Below are 19,666 nucleotides of genomic sequence, written 5' to 3'. Positions count from 1 at the left end.
ATAGCCATACTTTTATCTTGTTTCGTCCAGTCTGTTTGTCTACTGGGAGTAGATACTCTCTCCGCACCTGTAAAAAAAGTCATTTAGAACAATAACACGGTCGGCAAAAGTGTAACTTTGATCTTTTATTTTTATAAAAATATTTATCAAAAAGTAGTATATATATATTTTTATAAAAATATTTTTAAAATAAATCTATTTATGTGATTTTCATATTTCAAACTCAATAACTTTAAAATTTTTTACATTTTATATTTAATATTTGATCTAAACCTTATTAAAACGACTTGTGGTACTGCCTCAGGACTTGTTTAGTTCGCAAAGATTTTGGTTTTTAACTACTGTAGCATTTTCGTTTTTATTTGACAAATATTGTCCAATTACAGAGTAACTAGGCTCAAAAGATTCATCTTACAAATTACAGCTGTGCAATTAGTTTTTATTTTTATCTATATTTAATGCTCTATGTAAACGACTAAAGATTCGATGTGACGAGAAATTTTAAAATTTTTTGCGAACTAAACAGGCCTTAGTCTTGTACTCCTACGCCTTACCGACATTTTTAGCCGTGCTCGAATTTTTAAATCGAACGGAAGACCTCAGTGATTGTCCGTACAGCAACCCCACGAGACTCCGAGAGGAGAGGAAGAGGAGGCGGCGCGTGTTGGCGTAGCACCGCAGGCGCAGCGACGCGCGAGTGCACGTAGCATAGCAAACCGCGTCGTCTGAAAGGAGGAGAGAGAAATAAATATACGAGGGGCAGGGCCCTCCTCTTCCCTTCTTTGCATTCCTCCACACCGATCACTCGCTGCTCCCCTCTCTCGCCGGAGCCCCGGGCCGGATGGCGGCGGCAGCAGCAGCTCCTCCCGCCTCCGCGATCGCGTGATGGACGCACACGCCGCCGCGCTCCGCCGATGGACGACGCCGGAAGGGCACCACCACCCGCTCCCGCGGCGGTGACCGTATCCGCCACCGCCGCACCCGCGCCTCCCCCGCCCTCCGCCACGGCCGCTGCCGACAAGTCCTCGCCCGACCCCGAAGCGCTCTATGAAGGTTAGGGCTTCCGCTGCTCTCGCCGCTCGCAATCCGGCGCGTGTCGCGGTTGGGGGAATTGGGGTTTCGGTGCTCAATTCCCCGTGTAGGTTAAAGCTCAGGTGCTCTGTTTTTACGGGGTTTTTTTTTTCTTTCGTGGAATCACTGGCTGCGCCTGGAGTACTCTGTTTGTGAACCATGGGTTGCTAATCCTGATTCCTTTGGTGTTATCCGTAGCATGGTGCGGTGATCTTCGCGTCGGCGTAAAAATGGGGGTTTTTTTTTTTGCCGTGGCACTGGATTGGGTTACACCTTGAGGCGGACAGGCGGTTATTAGTTTAGAAAGTTTCTACCTTTCTAGCGTCTGTTCTAGATTCTAGGTTCAATGGATGCTTCGTGAGGATTTTGTTAAAACCACTGCAAAGTGTTCATGAGTTTGTTATTTGTTTCACGAATACCTTTGGTGTGAAATGTGGTTAGTTTCATCTCTCAGAGAGACCTAAAGTGAAAATTTCACACTGCACATTTGTTGATCTTAGTTTGTTATAACTTATAGTGGTTTATAACCAAGTAAAGTAAGAGTATGTGCAATGTTGATTGCAGAGGGGATGTGGCAACAGATGGCCATGAACAGCGGTGCCACTATGCAACCTGGGTCATATCCTGAGCGACCAGGTGAACCTGACTGCACTTACTACCTCAGGACTGGATTGTGTCGATTTGGCATGAGCTGCAGGTTCAATCATCCTCCGGATAGGAATCTGGTGAATATCCGCCTTTCCAAACTCTGATTACATGTCATATTTGCTTTGAATCACCAGATGTTTTGTCATTATCCAGCATCCTTGTTATGTACATTAGCAGCACTGTTATAAACCATGTGCGGTTGGAAGAAGTTTTATCCTTGAACCGAAGGCACTTAGATTTTTTCCCTTTCTGATGTGTTTCAGTTGCATCACGGATAACAATGCAATAAGCAATGTTTTAAAAGCAAAGCTGTGATGATGTGTCTATATGATCATTATTGGTATTTAATCCTTTTTCCGTGGGAAAACATACAAAGTATTGGTTCCAGTAGGTTGATGATAAGGTTTTGAGTAAGGTGCTTGTCAGTCTTATTTGCAGTTTGAAGTTTCTGGTAACCCGCAAGTATGTCGTCTGTTGCACATCACACAATTTGTAAAAATAATCCAGAAAAATCTGTTTTTAACCTTCAGGGTATCAGTATATTATTTTCCCTTGCCTCATCCGCCTATCTGTTCTATTATTGGCAGACACTTGACCATTTGTCCCATGTGACCTGGTGCTGTCTGTTTGTTTAATCTTTTAGTCCCTGTTCGGCTGGCCGTAAAAGCGGCTGATGCTGATTTAATTTAAACGTTCACATGACCTTTGAAGCATAGTTTATGACTACTGTTTGTGGCAATGACTTATTGATGAGTCTGCCAGAATAGCCCAATTCCACATTAGCAAGGTTAATAGAACTGAGGCAGCTGTTTGTCTCATAGTTTGCTTTTTAGTTACTCTTGTGGGCTGTGACGTTTGTGTTTTTTAGTGATGCTTTACATTGGTTGGTGCTTCCTTGCAAATTTACGTCTTTATTTACTAATTGTTGTTTTTTTACTTCATATCCCATTTTCTGTTCTCAAGTTAGGTTGAATCTGTTTAATTTTAGGCTATTGCCTCTGCCAGAATGAAAGGAGAATATCCTGAGAGAGTGGGACAGCCAGAGTGTCAGGTAAGTATGATAACTGATTCTTCTGTCCTTCAAAACATGAGTCGTAGAGCTTTACTCGTGGAAATGTTTATTTGGTTGACAGTGCTATATATGGTCACTGACTGACTGAATTTTGGTTCTTATAGGATCATTTTAAGAAATTGCTTATCTGGCCCATACACTTTCAATTATAATTTGTATAATAAAAATGTAGACAAGTATATCAATGCAGCTAACAGATTCTCTTAGTTTTTGCTAAGAGTGCAAGGTTCTAGAGGTGTAGTAGACATATTGGTGAACACATGCATGCAGCTAGAAAAGAACTCGGACCTATTGTCTTAAGATTTTTGAAGAACAATCTTGTTTTTAATTGTAGTCTTACGTTAAACATCTGGCTATTTCTGTTAGTCTTGATATTTCACCAGATCTAAGTCTTTGATCGCACAATCTATTGAGTTATATGTTATGCGGTGAAGTGTTGAAGCTGAAAATTACTGAACTTTTTTCCTGTAGTATTATCTGAAGACTGGAACATGCAAGTTTGGCCCTACATGCAAATTTCACCATCCCAGGGAAAAGGCTGGAATTGCAGGGAGGGTGCAGCTAAACACATTAGGATATCCACTCCGCCCGGTTCGTCTTTCATTGCCAGTTATATGTCCTCTTTTCTACATGTCTGTTTGCTTTGCTGAAAAGAAGTCTACTTTACTTTTGTAGAATGAAAAGGAGTGCGCATATTATTTAAAAACAGGACAATGTAAATATGCAAATACTTGTAAATTTCACCATCCGGAGCTTTTCAATGTGGTGCCTTCGTCACGTGGTTCTCCTATTTATACTTCCGTACATTCCTCTGCAAGCGCTGGTCCACAGTCCTATACTGGAACTATGCCAAGCTGGGCTTTTCCACGAGCTTCTTTTATACCAAGCCCTAGGTGGCAAAGTCCTTCAAATTATGCACCAATGATTGTACCTCAGGGCCTTGTTCAAGTGCCGAGCTGGAATTCATATCCTGTAAGTTCATTTGGTATAATAATGCAGTTTAATTTTTACAATTAAGAAGCAATCACATTTATTTTTTTTCATTCAAAACTTTATCAAACATTATCTCAAAGAGATTCTCTAGAGGATCAGCGAGTGCATGTCTGTACTGATTTGAACTTTTCCCCCATGCTTATTTGATCTTCTGCAAATTGTATATCAGGCAATCTATTTTCTCAAATGTATTTCGAAATTTGTGACACTGAAACGTCAAACCTGATCTTACATCAATTATTGGAGTTCGTATTTAGGGTTGATAGTTGCTGAATTTACTTGCCTCTAAGGAGCCCAATGCTATCTGTTTCATCTTCTCAGGGTCAGCTGCAGTCACCTGGGGCTCAACAAACTTATGGAAGTTCACAACAAGGTGAGTCTAGTGCAGGAAATCAGGGAATGCTATCACCCTACAGATCCAGTTCGTTTCCTGTGCCTCAATATGCGTTGCAGAGAGATAATGTATTTCCTGAGAGACCTGATGAACCAGAATGCCAATATTACATGAAGACAGGAGATTGTAAATTTGGTGCAGTGTGCAAGTTCCATCATCCCCGGGTGAGATCACTGCCCCCTCCGGATTGTGTCTTAAGTCCAATGGGTCTTCCAATACGTCCAGTAAGTCGTTAAACCCTTCACTGTTTCTGTTGTATTTTGTTTTAGGATTCCACTGTTTATGTTATATTGATCCTCTGTTTAGACTTTATGTCAATTATATATCAATTATATATGAATATGTTGATTTCTGTACTACCTCATCTCATTTTGGGATAGGCTCAGCAAATTTTCTTGTGGAAACACATTGTCGTTGAGAATATGCATCAATGCAACTGCTTGGTTGTTCTATAGTCAAAAATTTTTAAAATCAAATATTTGCTATGTTGTTTATAAAGATGTTCTCATGTCAGACAAAGAAAATGAAGGATTTTCCATACATCATGTTTCTCAGCTAGATGATTGATTTCAGTGCATGATTTCTGCTAACAGTGACTAATTTATTCTCCTAGCAATAAATGGACACCATACTAAAGACACTAAGATGCATATTCACAATACTACTATGTTTGTTGAGCTCTGATTTATCATAAAAAACTTTCGAGGGCTGAGCCACAAGTCTCACTATGACTTACAGGCGTCATTGTTGATGCCTGGACACTGATTAGAGCAATGTTAAAAGTTACAGATTTGCTAGGACAGGTATTAGTTAGTTACTCGGTAGCATAAAAGTTGTTGAAGGGACAAGTAGACTGATGTCTTCTTACAAATAGAACCTGTCTCATGAATAGGCATTAGCTAGTCCTTTTGCTACACCTGATTGAATGGTCTGTCATCTTGATTATACTGTCCAATGGTTTTTTAGGGTGAAGAATTGTGCAAATTCTATTCTCGTTATGGCATCTGCAAGTTCGGCGCCAACTGTAAATTTGACCATCCAACAATGGCTGCTCCAATGGGAGTCTATGCATATGGTTTCTCTGCGTCTGGTTCTCCTGCATCTGCTTCAACTAATGTACCTATGGCGCGACGCCTTCTGGGATCCCCATCCGCTTCTGGATATACGTCCTAGGCATCTTTTTCACTTGACCTATTTTGATGTATAAAATCCACGGCATTGCCTCAGGCGCTGTGAATGTTTCTCCTAACTTCCCGCCGGGATCAAAGTTCTGTAAATTGAGTTGCTACCGGAGATGTACAGCCCCCCCCCTTTTTTTTGTTAATCCAGATCTTTGGGAATAACTCTTGGAACCGAATAAACTTTAGATGCAGAAATACCATTTTCACGCCTGCACCTATGGTTCCTAACAGTTGATGAGGTAGGAAATCCCCTGAAGGACCTGAGGCCTGCAGGTGTGCAGTTGAAATTATATCATTGCGTCAGTTTGTTTGGAACCTGTATTCAGCTCGTGTTGAGGCAGATATTGGGATTTCTTTTTATCTGTTAATGCTGATTTTCTGATTTGAACAGTGTATCCCAGCCTACGGCTTCTTGCAAGACATGAACTCAAAAGCGATTCAGTGCAGATCCAGGAACATTCTGCACATGCTCGACCTCAAACCGCAGTCAAAGCCACAAAAGGTATACGGTAGGTGTAGGATAAACTCGACGATGTCACGTCTTTGTCATTATTGTTTTGAGAAAAATGCCACCATCAGTTTGCACATACGTTTCTGAGGTGAAATTCACCCTGCCAAGCCAACAACTGAAATTAATGAGGACACGATAAGGTACCTGGTCCGGCCACATTTCCTGTGGTCAGGTTTAATCATATGGTAAGTTGCTGAAAAAAACGAAGGGACTTTTCTTTTGATCTCATGTGGGCCAGGCCCTCACTCTCGAGTTCTCGACTCCTCTCATCTTTTTTTCTTAACTGCCTCGCTCTCCGACTCCTGACCCGTATCTGTATGAAGCCATATATCTACTGTGGTTGGTTTCCGAAAAATGCAATTTGAGTATTTGACCATGCCCTACAAAGTTCAAACCGAGGCCGAACGATCTGTCCACAATAAAGCATGTTATCTACCCCATTGGGATACACTGTAAGAGTAAGACGCATCATCATCGGCTGGGACGATGGGTCGAGGAATGTCTTGGGTGATCTTCTTTCCGTAGGCCTTGTTTGGATGTTGTCGGATTCACTTCAATCCATGTGTGTTGGTGTGGATTGGGGTGGAATTTAGTTCAAGTTCCACACCAATCCATCTCAACACATGTGGATTGATGTGAATTCGACTACATTCAAACAGGGCTTTACTGTGTAAATAAAACAACGTGTAAGAGCAACTCCAGCAGTAGCCCTCAAAACTAAGCCCCTACTTTTAATTTGGGTGCTCCCCCTATTTCTTGGGGCTCCACTTTTTTGCTTCAACTCCAACAGTAGCACCCAAATTTGAGCCTCCAAACCTATTCCAGAGAGAATGACAGAAGGAACCCACTCGTCATTGTCTTTTTCTTCTTCCTCTTTCTTCTTCATTTGGATAGGGACACAATTAGAGCATCGAGCCGGTTACGGTAGGGTGTCATGCACATGCAAGGGAAGAGAGAGAGGGAGCATACGCTGGGGCTAGGACACGCGATGGAGGATGGGGGCTGTCCTGTTGGGGGAGAAATATGGGTGCCCAGCCAAATATGGGGTATGGAGTAGAGGCCCTGCTGGAGTAATGTTTTTAGCCTGGTCACCCATATTTAGCTATTGGAGGTTAAGTAGGGGTCCTGCTGGAGTTGCTCTAATACACTAGTCTTTGGTCCCACGCTCTGGCTGGTTTGTGCAGTGACTGGAGTACTGGACCGGCGGTGGCGGAGCGACCGAGCAGGATTTGGTGTAACTTAAATTTAGTTGGCCAACCACGCCATAGTGAAGGCTGCCACAAGTTGTCACACCATGCAAGGTCAGTGATTAGTTGAGTATCTAACTTTGTCACGTGATAAATCTTTCTATAGACTTTAATACTATTTTTAACCACAAGTGTGACGTGCTTTTTTCGTCGTCACATAAAATTTGAGGGCCCCACAAACTCTGGCGCATGGCATGGAGCCGTGCCGAGGCCGCGAAGACCAAACGGCCCCAATTACACATGGTTCGAGTACTCGGCCCCGGTGCGTGCCCGTGCCCGTGCCCGTGCCCGTTGCGTCGGCCACGGCTAGCCCCACCTCCAGCTACCACTACCATCCGGCATCCACATCCACTCACAATTTTGACCCAAAAACGCCACCACAGTACCACACCGTCGGCCGTGCGATCCGACGAGACCATGACGCCAGCTGGTGCGTGTCAGCGTGTGCGCTGCCTGCGCACGGGAGAGGGCGGTGGTGGATTTCCAATTCCAAATCTCCCATCCCGAGCCGTGCCCCTCGCTTTCTCCGAAAAGAGGGAGCGCGCCCGTCTCACTTTTTACATCTTCACTTCACTTGGCTCTACTAGCTGTGAGTTTCCCCTCTCCTGATCCCTCCTCCCCTCCCTCCCTCCAGTCTCCACTCCTCCGGTTCCGAATCCCCACTCCGCCTGCACTGCGCCGCGCCGAGCGGACCGCCACCACCGAAACCCTAGAGCGAAGCAGCGATGCACAGTCCGGTCCCGCTCCTCCTCCTGCTCCTCTGCACGGCCGCGGCGGCCTCCGACCACGGCTCCCAGTCCCAGGTACGTCACGTCACGTCAGCCGCCAGCGTCTCTTCCTCCCCTACCCTCACCCTCACCCGGCCGCCTCGATCCCCTGCTGCAATTCCGGCTCACATTGCGTCGCGCCGCGCGCAGGCGCAGGCACCGGGGGCGGCGCGGCTTGGGCTGGTGCCGGTGGCCCCCGCGGAGGCGGAGCTCGGCACCATGGCGCTCGCCCTCAACGACACGCGGCGCCGGCTCGGGGGGAGCTTCCAGCTCTGCGCGCCCTGCACCTGCTGCGGCGGGGCCAGCGGCTCCTGCGTCCTCGCGCCCTGCTGCTACTCCATCAACTGCAACATCCCCAACCGCCCCTTCGGGTACTGCTCCTTCACGCCCAAGTCCTGCGAGTGCATCGGATGCAACCTCTGAGCTCCACGGCGGCCGCGGGATTCATTCAATTTCAATTGATTTGGTCACGGTAAGAGTGTGTGTGTGTGTGTGTGTGAGAGAGAGAGAGAGAGAGAGAGAGAGAGAGAGAGAGAGAGTGGGGTAGTAACGAATCTGTATAAATTCCCCACCTGCTTAGTTAAGTGGCAACCGCTATTACTTCTAGCTAGTACTTAGTAGTATTTTGCTGTGATCACTGTGTTACGTGTAGCTTTCTACATTCGATTTAGTTGAGAAAAAAGGAAAGGGGGCTGGGTTGATTCAGAGGTCACTGCTCTGGGGTTTTGTTTTTCTGTCGCCACATATTGGATGTCTGATTAGGATGCTACTTGTTCATAGTGGTTTGTTGATAGCTGGAATAAATATATCTGTTTAGGTGCATGGATTTAGTGCCTTTTTAGTGGATGCCATCTCGCTCTTCCATCCTGATCGTGCCCTGTAATGTGATAGCTCGTTCGTCATCATGTCAACCCTTTTCTGATGCTGACTGGATTGGCCAGATCTTATGAGCACATGGATTGTACTCGTACCTGTTCCCCTCTTCGCTCTTTTTCTGCCATGACACGATATTTGACAGGTCCTATGTTCTTACGATTCGTCCAAAAAAAAAAAGATTCTCGGTTTTCTGAATAGTCAAAAGTTTTAGGTTTGACTAAATGGATAAAAAATACTAATATTTATTGATATTGAATAAGTATTATTAAGTTGATGATGAAGTATATTTTCACAGTAAACCATTTGGAAGCGTAAATATGATAATATTTTCTATGGTCATATAACTCCTGCATCAAGAATCATGTTCTTTTCTCTGATCTGACAATTTTGAAATATATGGTATATTTTAAACATCAATAATACAAGCAGATTAAATACCGTTAGTGTGCCTTATGTCTGACCAGTTCACATTTATTCTGCTACTACCCTGCTTCAAAGATAATTTGCTTGCCAATTTGTTAAAAAGAATCTGCATAATGCCCTGTGAATTTCAAATTTATGAGTTCAAATTTTTGTTTTGCTGGTGAAGCTTACTTATTTCTGTAACTTATATCTTCACTCCTGATGATGAAATGCATCTGCACTGCTGCACAGAGGATAGTATCTAATTGCCGACGTAGCAGAGTGAACACACAAACTTTCGTCACATGCCCCTGATTCAAAGTTAACTTGTTTGAAAGTTGGCTGAGAAAATTCTATTGTTTGCTTCAAAATCATGTTACCAAAATATCTGTATTTGATGCATCATCTTTTTTCCCCAAAGAAAAACTCTTTAACATTAAGCTGGGCTGGGATGCTGATATGTTGCTAGAACTCAGAAATCATTTCCAGATTAATATTTGTGTATTACTGTATTTGCACATTGTAATGCTCCTTTTCCTAAAAACATCAGCGAGGTGTTTGAGTTATACACTCTCCATCCCAAAATAAATCAATTTCCAGATTTGTCCTAAATCAAATTATTTTAAATTTGACCAAATTTAGTAAAAACACCAATACTTATGACACCAAACTACTAGACATCATGAAATATATTTTATAATGTTATAATGTTTTTATTTGTTGTTATTAGACAATGTTTATATTTTATATAAAGTTAGTCAAACTTAAGATAGTTTGAATTTAGAATTAATTTTATTTTAAGACGGAGGTAGTGTAAAGCTACAAACACGCCAAAAGGAAAAAGGTATATAGTGCCTATGCTGTGCGTAAATGATGTTTCAACTTTCAGTCGCATGAGTCATGACAAATGATCAGCCCACGTGCAAATCTCGCAAGTGTAATCAAGTTATAACTTTTCTTATCAGCTCTGATTTTTTTTACAACATTATCAGCTCTGATTGTTGGCCGCAGAAGTACTGGAACATGCATCTTTACTTCACCCCTGCTGCTCTTTCTCTCGTTGCCACATGTCCACTCCTGCGTGACATCTCGTTGAGGATACGAAAAGTTCAGCTTGAGGCTTCAGCCATCATTACCTAATGACTTTCTACATTTACATTACAGCTAAAGCAACAGTAAGCTGCAAAAGTTAGCATGGACCTCATCTCATTCTCAAATCCTTTGTTTTCCGTTCTGCGTGGAGTAACTTGTAAGCCATTCATGTGCATAGCTGCTTGAGCCTGTGCTGTTGGGTAAATTACACACTGATGCTACGGAGACATGGCTTTGTTTCTGTAATGTGTTTGTGTGAAGGTGACACCTGCATCTTGAGGTGAATGAAGTGGCCTTTTTTTTCCAGAAAATTGACACCTCTGGGCTCTGGCATCTAATATGAGAAGATACTTCCTCTGATTGTAAATGTAGACCATTTTAAGATTTTAGTTGGTCAAACTTATCTAACCTGGCCTATCGATGTGTATAAAAGATAAAATAGATTATGAAGTCACAGTTAACATCACTCGATCGTTATGAAAAAAAATCCTTTCACTAGATATAACTAAATACTATTTAAAATTGTAAGTCCAAAGTGTCATACTGAAAGGGATTGTATTAGAAAATTAATTTATTTTCTACTGATTGAGTTTAATCAGTTTATCGAACCATCCCTAATGGGATCTAAACCTTTGTGATTGGTCAGAGTTGCTTGTTTCATTCTATATAAGTGTTGTTTCTCAGCACTGATTGAGTCTATTGTCCGGTTGTTACTTTGGTCATGAAGGCTATTTTTTGGTTGCAAGGTCATGTAAGTTTATTGGATGAGCCTCCTTTGCATTTCAGTCATCGGCAGGTGGGCCTGATCTATAGAGGGACAAACTGCAAAGGGACCAGTTCCAAGTTCATTGTACTTATTACTCGAGAAAAAAAAAGAGTTCATTGTATTTGGCACTTCTCTCTTAGTCTTAGTGCAATCAAGTGTAGATTTCTAGTGTGTTTTGGGAAAAATCACCGTGTGAATGTCCTAACAGATTTACATTTTGGTTAGAACTAGAAAGATACCTCACATGTTGCTACACAACTTCCTTAAAACTAAGACTATTGTATGAATGCCATAATTGTATTTAATAGGAGATGATGTGAATTGTTCACATATTGAAATAGAACTAATATTGTTTACATAGATCTAAGGCGTCCAGTCTTTCAAGTTTCAACCACTTTCGACCTATAGACAATGATTAAGCGTGCTATGTTCCCTGTGGGACAGAGTGGCAGTAGCATCTCCATGTGCACGGGGAATCAACAGAACCTGGAGACAGATACTCGACAGGAGCCCGTGTCGATGCATGCGTAGTTGGATTCATTGCTCAGTTTTGACTCCTGATATCTCGTGCTTGATGTGTTTTCGTTTTTGATACTGTGGCCTTGTTTAGTTCTAGCATTTTCATTTTTATTTAACAAACATTGTCCAATCACGGAGTAACTGTACTCAAAAGATTCATCTCGCGGTTTACAGACAAACTGTGTAATTAGTTTTTATTTTTATATATATTTAATGCTTTATGTATGTGTCATAAGATTCGATGTGACGGGAAATCTTAAAAATTTTTGGATTTTTCGGTGAACTGAACAAGGCCACAGGCTCCACTGCCTGACAAAATGACAACTGACAAGGGACATGGTTCAGGTTCTATTCATGAACGAAGCAGCTTCGATCCACCGCAAGGTTAGGTTACTGGTTTAGCCGAGAATATCTCGTTTGCGCCAAAATCCTTCTTCCGTCCGCCCAAATGTTGAGATTTCTTCCTATTTTCTGAGTTTTTTCGGCATCAAAAATTAGTGCGGAAATTTTATAGGAATCATACATATAGAAATCAGTTGACTTTTTGAAACAGGAAAGTGGGACACAAGAATTCATACACTAACTTTAAAGGGATCAGTTTATTTTTATAGAAAAAAGCGCTTGAAATATGGAGATATCACACTGGGATTCCAGCCCCGAATCTGGCAGGCAAAGTTTCAGCTGCGCAAATCCTGTAGATCATGCAATAGACCACTAGTCACTACTCTACTCAAAGCAGAGGCGTTGCAAAACCGATGGTGCAGTGCAGGTGCCTGATCATGATAGAATCCCAAATTCCTTCAACCAGAAAATTTTGGGAGAGGACGCTGATGAATTTCCACCAAAATGATCTGAAATGCTACGCGTACAAGAAATGCTGATCTTGTTAAGCAGCCCAGAGGAGGCGAAGCCGTTTTCCTACTGGACGGGCAAAGCCACGAAAACGTGGCTTCTCCCAGCTTCTCACAAACTTGGCACAAATTATAATAGAACTGTCATTCAGCATTTCTGTCAAACGTTTCTGAAAACGGCTTTGGCTTCATGAGAGAGCCAACACTGAGCCTTATTAAGAGGAGCTGGAGCATTACCAAATTAGCCCTTCCTCAAGTACCGAACTAATACAGGAAAGGACCACAATGAACTCTGCCATTCAGCATAAAGCTATTTACATTGCTATATAGTCTGACACGCAGCCAACACTGCACACAACTTTCAGATCTGTTGCAGTATCTGCTTCAAGTGGTAAAGTGGAAAAGGAAAAAACTCACTTGGTAGCCAAAGCCAACTCTCAACCTATTTCCTGGTCTAATTCAGGATGACACACATGGTACATAAGACCGCAGCGCAGTAGCAAACAAAATGATTACAGTCACCATGCCTATGGATGAATAGAAAAATACCCCCAAAAAAACATATTAAAAATGTTTAGTTGAAAATTGTAAGCTGAACACTAGAGTCTGTAGCAGTTCTTATCCAATCTACACACCAAGATAACAGCCCTTGTCGCAGCGCACAAATGCTGCCTTCAACACATTTCATTTGTAACCTTTTGTGATGATTTTTTACTTTTCTTTTCCTTTTCGTTTCTCTTTATTTATCCATGCCATTCTGCACACAGGATTCCAGAGAGAGAAGTAGAGAACCGAGGGAAGAGAGCATCGACTTACAGGTAAGTTTTGAGTAGGAAACATAGGAGCAGTAGGTTTTCACCGAGTAGGCATTTGCTTGCTCCATTGTTTCCACCACAAAACTAGATATAGATAGAACCATCAAAACATCCATTTTGGAGAAGACTGGACAGTGCTCCGTCGAGGCTTTGCGGGCTGCTGCTGTTCCATGGAGTTCCTCTTCTTCATGGCTGAGGAGACTGTTGGGCTTAAGTAGTCATGACTCCTCTGTGGCAGAGCCGTGTTCTGCGAGTGTGTCTTCCGCACAGGGATCAGTGTATGCTGCTTTCGCAAGGTTCCATTCTGCACTGATGAGGTCCTTGGAGAGCTCCACCTTCTGTAGGTGACACAGCTCTGGCTCCTCCCCACATGTTTCTCCCTGGGGCTTGGAATGTTCCTGCTTTCCATGGTTTCAGCTGAGTACATCGTTTCCTCCTCGCTGCTGTACTGGTCTTGACCTCCATACTCCAGTATCTCAGCAGGTGACGAGCTCGACTGTCCTTCACTGCTACAATCCATATGCCGAAGAGCTACTGGAGGGTCCCTACACTCAGCCTCTCTATTACGGTGCCATATCAGCCCTGATGGGAAGCCATTGTCTTTCGACCTATTTTTTGGCTTGGACTTTTCAACATTGTTCTCATCAGAAAGCATTTGCTTCAGAGGCAGTGGTAGAAAGATAGTCTTTGGAACCCTCGGTGGGAAGTTGGTGTCCAAGAGTTGAATTGGTGCAGCAGCGTTCTTCTGATCCTGACAAGAATTTTGCCTTGGTGATTCATATATTTCTGGAGTCGCAATACCCTGCTCACTGCTTGTGCGTAGATCAACTATAGGATTTGCTTCATGTGAAATCCTTGCAGTGGCTGTGCTTCCTGATGCCTGCTGATGTTTAGGCTTTGAACAAACGGATGCATCATCATTCTCATCGTCAGGCTTGAACACATGACGGCGAGTGAACGAGGTGCTCGAGTGATCACTCCTGCTGGACATCAGCCGAACAAGGGGTAACTTTGGCTTGCTAACCTCGTCCAAGCTGCCCTGCCAGTGCTGATACAACCAATCGCAAACTACAGATATGGGAATCCCAAATTGCATTGGGTGATCCTTCTTCCATGAATGTGATGAGGATGAGGATGCCGAGGACGATCTTGCAGTGGGAGAAGAGGCCAGCTTCATTGGATCACAGATCATGAAAGCTAGGTTCCCTTGGGCATCAAAACCAGCAGACCCAGGGCACCATGTCACCCCATCGGCTGAGAATTTTATGAGGTTGTCTGTGCCAATAACTACCTTCCCCTCACCAATCACCAGTTCTTTTTTCCCTGTATGCCCGAGCAGGTACACAGCACTTCCATGATCTAGGCTTGGTTTGCAGCTTGTTTTCAAATAGTGAAGTTGCTGACCCTGTTGGGTCGAGTCACCCTCTGTATAATCAAGACCAACTATTGTAAGATCAAGAATCGAGCTGGTGATGAAAAATCTGCACAAAAAACAATCATTTCAGAGAGACCGTAACACTGGATTCAGAATCAACAAATATCAAAGGCTGAAGAATTCATTTTCAAAGTAAAAAAACAAAAACAATAACAGTATATAATATAAATATAGCAATCACAATGTGCTACTACTTTTCAGATAATTTTCTGACTGAGCAGCAAAGTTCATCTGAGATGACATAAAATGGGAAAACCAGGGCACTTTGAACTTTTACCCAGGATTGCTGCTTCTTTCATCATGAACCACTTATTGCCTGTGGGTGTCATAACTCATAAAAGCCTTTGCAAGGAAAGGGGAAAAAAGAAACTTTAGGCCAGTACTGCATTCAGGGGAAAAAAAACAAGAAAGATCTACGCAACCCTCCAAACTACCAACGCCGATTCCCACAACCAAAAGGCACCATTTACAGTGCCCAGCTAGTAAGCACCCATATAACTCATGCCACCATCATTACATCAACTATTGCTACTGCTAACTACCCAACAGAAACCCCACGGTCGAGAAGCAATTCCCTTTCCCAATCAGCCACATTAGGGCTAATCATGAGCTCCAGCAACAGCTCGCCCACCACCACCGACAAATCCGACGAATGCGGAATGCCACAGCGTGGGGCCCCGCTCGGCAGCGACCGGTCATGCCTGCTCGGCCGCAGGCAGATCTCAGGCTAATCACACTGCAATCACTGTAAAAAAATTTTCCATAGCCAGAGCCCCCCGCGCTCCCACAGACGCGCAAGCAGGAACAGGGGAAAAAAGAGCGCGGTGATCCAGACGGCAGCAGGAACGAGCATTGATGTCATGTTACCTGTGCGGCTCGAGCCGCGCGGCGAGGTGGCCGTGACCGAGCAGCGCGTCGGCGTCCTCGGCAGCGGCCGCAGAGGGCAGGTTGCCGTGCGTGGTGAGCAGCAGGTTCCGGTGGATCAGGAGCCCGCTGCCATGATGCCCCTGCGCACGGACCGCCGCCAGCGCGGAGGCCCTGGCGGAGAAGATCGCCGCCTTGACCCGCTCCGACCTACCCCCGTCGTCGCCGCCACCGCCGGAGCAGAAGCACCACCCCGCGCCCTCCCTCCACACCCCCATTGGCCTCCTCCCTCCGAGCAGAGCGGCTAGCTAGCTAACGTTACAGCGGCGGCAACGCCACTCGTCGCCGCATTCCTCCGACCGTGTCCGTCCGCCTCGGCACGGCGGCTTCCACTGGCCGTTCTGTTTCGTTTTCTTCCCCCATCGGGAGGGAGGCCGTTCGTATTAAAGCTGCTGACCGCACTGACACCTCCTGCGGCGGGGATCAGCCACTCCTAGTAAACGACGCAAGCCCGATGACGTGTGGGACCTCCTTATTAGGGTCCCACGTGTAGGTGAGCCTGTGATTTGGAGGTTAGCGGAGAGGAGGTGGCATTAGTGGGGCCTTAATTAGGGAGTGGCGCAGCGAGCTGTGGTTTGGTTTTCGGGTGGGAAGTAGGGGAAAGAGCCTGTCCGCTCCGCGCACCGACAGGTTGTAACGGCGAGTGACCGTGACAAGTGGGACCACGCGCGGCACCCCGCGCCGCTGAGCGGTGGGACCGTGGACGGGTGCATGCGTCTCCGGTCACGCGATCAGTCACGTCTGCCTCCGGCGTAACATGCCTGTACGCTGTAATGATAAGACCATGACATTGGCAGTTAGGGTTCTTTGGCAGATTAATGCCTGGTTTAGATCAAAAAGTTTTAAATTTTAACACTATAACAATTTTGTTTATATTTAATAATTATTGTTCAACTATGGATTACAGATAAATTATGTAATTAGCTATTTTTATCTATATTTAATATTTCATACATATACTGCAAGATTTGATATGATGAAAAATCTTGAAAAGTTTTTTAAAATTTTGGGGTGAACTAAATAAGTCATAAATTAATGGTTCTGCTTAGATGCTCTCTCATGAACGCAGGGTTTACGTAGAATTCAAATTTGATTACAAACACAAGCGTTCAGTTGTACTCCAACAGTCCAACGAGATGGTTTTAGTTGCACGAAATAATTTGAACTGAATGTCTAAGGCCTTGTTTAGTTCAAAAAAAATTGCAAAATTTTTCAGATTCTCGTCACATCGAATCTCTAGACATGTGCATATAGTATTAAATATAGATGAAAATAAAAATTAATTGCACGGTTTTGTTGGAATTGACGAGACGAATCTTTTGAGCCTAGTTAGTCTATGATTGGACAATACTTGCCAAATACAAACGAAAGTGCTACAGTATCGATCTCCTAAAAAAATTTAGAACTAAACAAAGCCTAACATATCTAATCGAGCTTGGAGTCTGCATGCCTTGATCTGTTGATGTCATTGCCGTCCACTAGTGAGGCCTTATTTAGTCATTGTTCGCCGTTTAGACCGTTTAAACACCGTGTAAACGCTACACAATGATACACCGTTTCCATTTAATCATCTGTTTAGTCCGTTTAATTGACCGTTTAGCCCGTTTAATGGACTGTTTATCCCGAATAATGGCTAAACGGCAGGTGACCGACTGTTTACCGTTTAGCGTTTAGGAAAACATTATATTTAGTTCACATAAATTTTTAAATTTCACTACTATAACATTTTTGCTTTTATTTGAAAATTATTGTCTAATCATAGACTAACTAGGTTCAAAAGAATTGTCTCGCAAATTACAAGTAAAATGTATAATTAGTTATTTTTTTATCTAAGGAGTGTATGCTACGGAAACCAGCTTCCCGTGAAAACTATGGAAACTCGCACGTGGATCGTTAGATCTAGATCCGATGGATATGGCTAATGTGTTAGAGATTAGCAATTAACCCCTCCCACTCATCCCTCCCTAATTTCTCTTTTTGCAAATTAAACCCCAAAAGCCCTCCCGTGGAAACGTCATGTGCCAACATATTGTTCGGCCGGTCAGAGGTAATTTGCTAATGCAAGATCAAAGCTATGGACCAATAAGAGATAAAAGCATCTAGTTTGACAAAGCTAATTCATGGAAGAAGTGAAATTAGTACTTTATCTCAATATTCAAAAGATTGCTTGAGTAATTCCTAGAAGCATGACAAAGCTAATTACGTGAACTCATTTGAGAGCTGCTTGCTGATTTTCTTCTGTAGACCAACAACACACACGTGCTACTGTAATTCCACGGGAGGGCTTCTGGGGTTTGATTTGCAAAAGGAGAGATTAGGGAGGGATGAGTGGGAGGGGTTAATTGCTAATCTCTATCACATTAGTTATATCCATCAAATCTAGATCTAACGATCCACGTGGGAGTTTCTATAGTTTTATACAGAAAGTTGGTTTCCGTAGCATACGTTTCTTTTTATTTATACTTAATACTTCGTGTATGTGCCACAATATTTAATGTCATGGAGAATTTTAAAATTTCGTGATACCGACGATTGTTTTGGAGAAAGATTGCAGCGGCAGAGCCCCCGAGGGGGACCGATGCACTGAGGGCACTCACAATGCAGACTCTATCATGGAGTCTAAAGTTATTTATTACCTCGAACAATGTGGACTTGGAGTCTAAATAAGACTTGGAGTCTTATTTTTTCTACCTCTTTCTTCAATAAATATGGTGCCACATCAGCAAAATACTATAAATAATATGTAATTAATTGTCTTGGACTCTGTGATAGAGTCTTGCATTGGGAGTGCCCTGACACCAGCAAAGCGAGATGGATTCGGCCCATGCAGGTATCATGCGCACCAGATCTCTTGCTGCTCTGTAAAGTTACAGTTGGAAGTATTATTCGCTGATTTAAGCCTTATTTAGTTTTAAAAAGTTTTTGGATTTTGATATTATAGTATTTTTATTTTTATTTGACAAACATTATTCAATTATGAAGTAACTAATTTAAATGATTCGTCTCGTGATTTATAGACAAATTGTACAATTAGTTTTTATTTTCATCTATATTTAATGCTCCATACATATGCCGCAAGATTTAATGTGATAACGAATCTTAAAAAGTTTTTAGTTTTTTGGTGAACTAAACAAGGCCTTATTATAAGAAAAACTATTGTTGACTAACAAAAAAATATGGCTTATAAGACAAGCGAATGGGCTCGAAGTAGCCATTTAAGAGCATCTCCAAGGGTTTTGCATTTGAGGTTTGTATTTGAGTAATTTGCCAAAAAGCTCCAAAAGAGGTATCCAACGGTTTTGCATTTGGAGTTTGCAATTTGAGCAACTTGGCAAATGAGGGAGCAAACTTGACAAAAATGTTAAGCTGTGGACGATTTTGCAAACCCGATCGCGCGAGCAAAGTCAGGCGCAAGGAAAGCGCGCGCCTGGTGACCTCCTATTTTTATCCTTTGTCAAATCCAAATGCCAATTCCCTTAGAGATAACCTATTTTTATTCTTTGCATTTTGTTATAGAAATTTAAAAACAATAACAAATGTCAAGTCAATTCGCTAAAGCTTTAGATATGCTCACACTCATCTTATCTGGCCGCCTCACCGTCCCAGCGAGCCAGTGATAGGCTGTTGTAAACATGTTGCAAAGTGAAATTGCATTGCACGCGATCCTGCAATGCAACGGTGCAATTGGAAGAGAAAAATATGCTTCGCAAATTGCAGCAGAATGTACTATTACGGCCTTGTTTACATCAAAAACTTTTTGGATTTTGACACTGTAACATTTTCGTTTTTATTTGACAAACATTATCCGATCATGGAATAACTAGGTTTAAAAGATTCGTCTCGTGATTTACAGGTAAACTGTGTAATTAGTTATCTTTTTTATCTATATTTAATGTTTCATGCATGTGCCGTAAGATTCGATGTGATAGAAAATCTTGTAAAATTTTAGATTTTTAGATGCATGTAAACAAGACCTACATCTAGGCAAATGGGCTACATTTTAAATGTTTGAAACGGGAGAGGCATCCGAGGCAATGCATTTACAAAGTCACAGGTCGTATTGCACGTACATAGTAGTACTTGTCGAATGAATCCTCCCCTA

General features: G+C 42.9%; 3 protein-coding genes across 3 annotated transcripts; 2 read left to right on the top strand and 1 right to left on the bottom strand.

The window, feature by feature from the left end:
• On the top strand, window positions 752–5,680 carry LOC110433908 (zinc finger CCCH domain-containing protein 12-like). The gene is made up of 7 exons (XM_021456968.1): window positions 752–1,053; window positions 1,636–1,796; window positions 2,708–2,770; window positions 3,263–3,382; window positions 3,467–3,763; window positions 4,106–4,402; window positions 5,145–5,680. The coding sequence occupies exons 1-7, from the start codon at window positions 915–917 to the stop codon at window positions 5,349–5,351; spliced, it is 1,284 nt and encodes a 427-aa protein (XP_021312643.1). The 5' UTR covers window positions 752–914; the 3' UTR covers window positions 5,352–5,680.
• LOC8078729 lies at window positions 7,523–8,806 on the top strand. Its single transcript, XM_021456969.1, has 2 exons — window positions 7,523–7,920; window positions 8,035–8,806. Exons 1-2 carry the CDS (start codon window positions 7,843–7,845, stop codon window positions 8,305–8,307), a joined length of 351 nt encoding a protein of 116 aa, XP_021312644.1. The 5' UTR covers window positions 7,523–7,842; the 3' UTR covers window positions 8,308–8,806.
• Window positions 12,587–15,923, bottom strand: LOC8059356. Its single transcript, XM_002456791.2, has 2 exons — window positions 15,508–15,923; window positions 12,587–14,686 (listed from the first exon to the last, which is right to left on the bottom strand). Exons 1-2 carry the CDS (start codon window positions 15,780–15,782, stop codon window positions 13,309–13,311), a joined length of 1,653 nt encoding a protein of 550 aa, XP_002456836.1. The 5' UTR covers window positions 15,783–15,923; the 3' UTR covers window positions 12,587–13,308.

This window comes from Sorghum bicolor, chromosome 3, assembly GCF_000003195.3.
Source record: "Sorghum bicolor cultivar BTx623 chromosome 3, Sorghum_bicolor_NCBIv3, whole genome shotgun sequence".
Classification (NCBI taxonomy): domain Eukaryota; kingdom Viridiplantae; phylum Streptophyta; class Magnoliopsida; order Poales; family Poaceae; genus Sorghum; species Sorghum bicolor.
The sequence above is the reverse complement of the archived record's forward strand: the minus strand, read 5'-3'. Positions and strand labels throughout refer to the sequence as shown.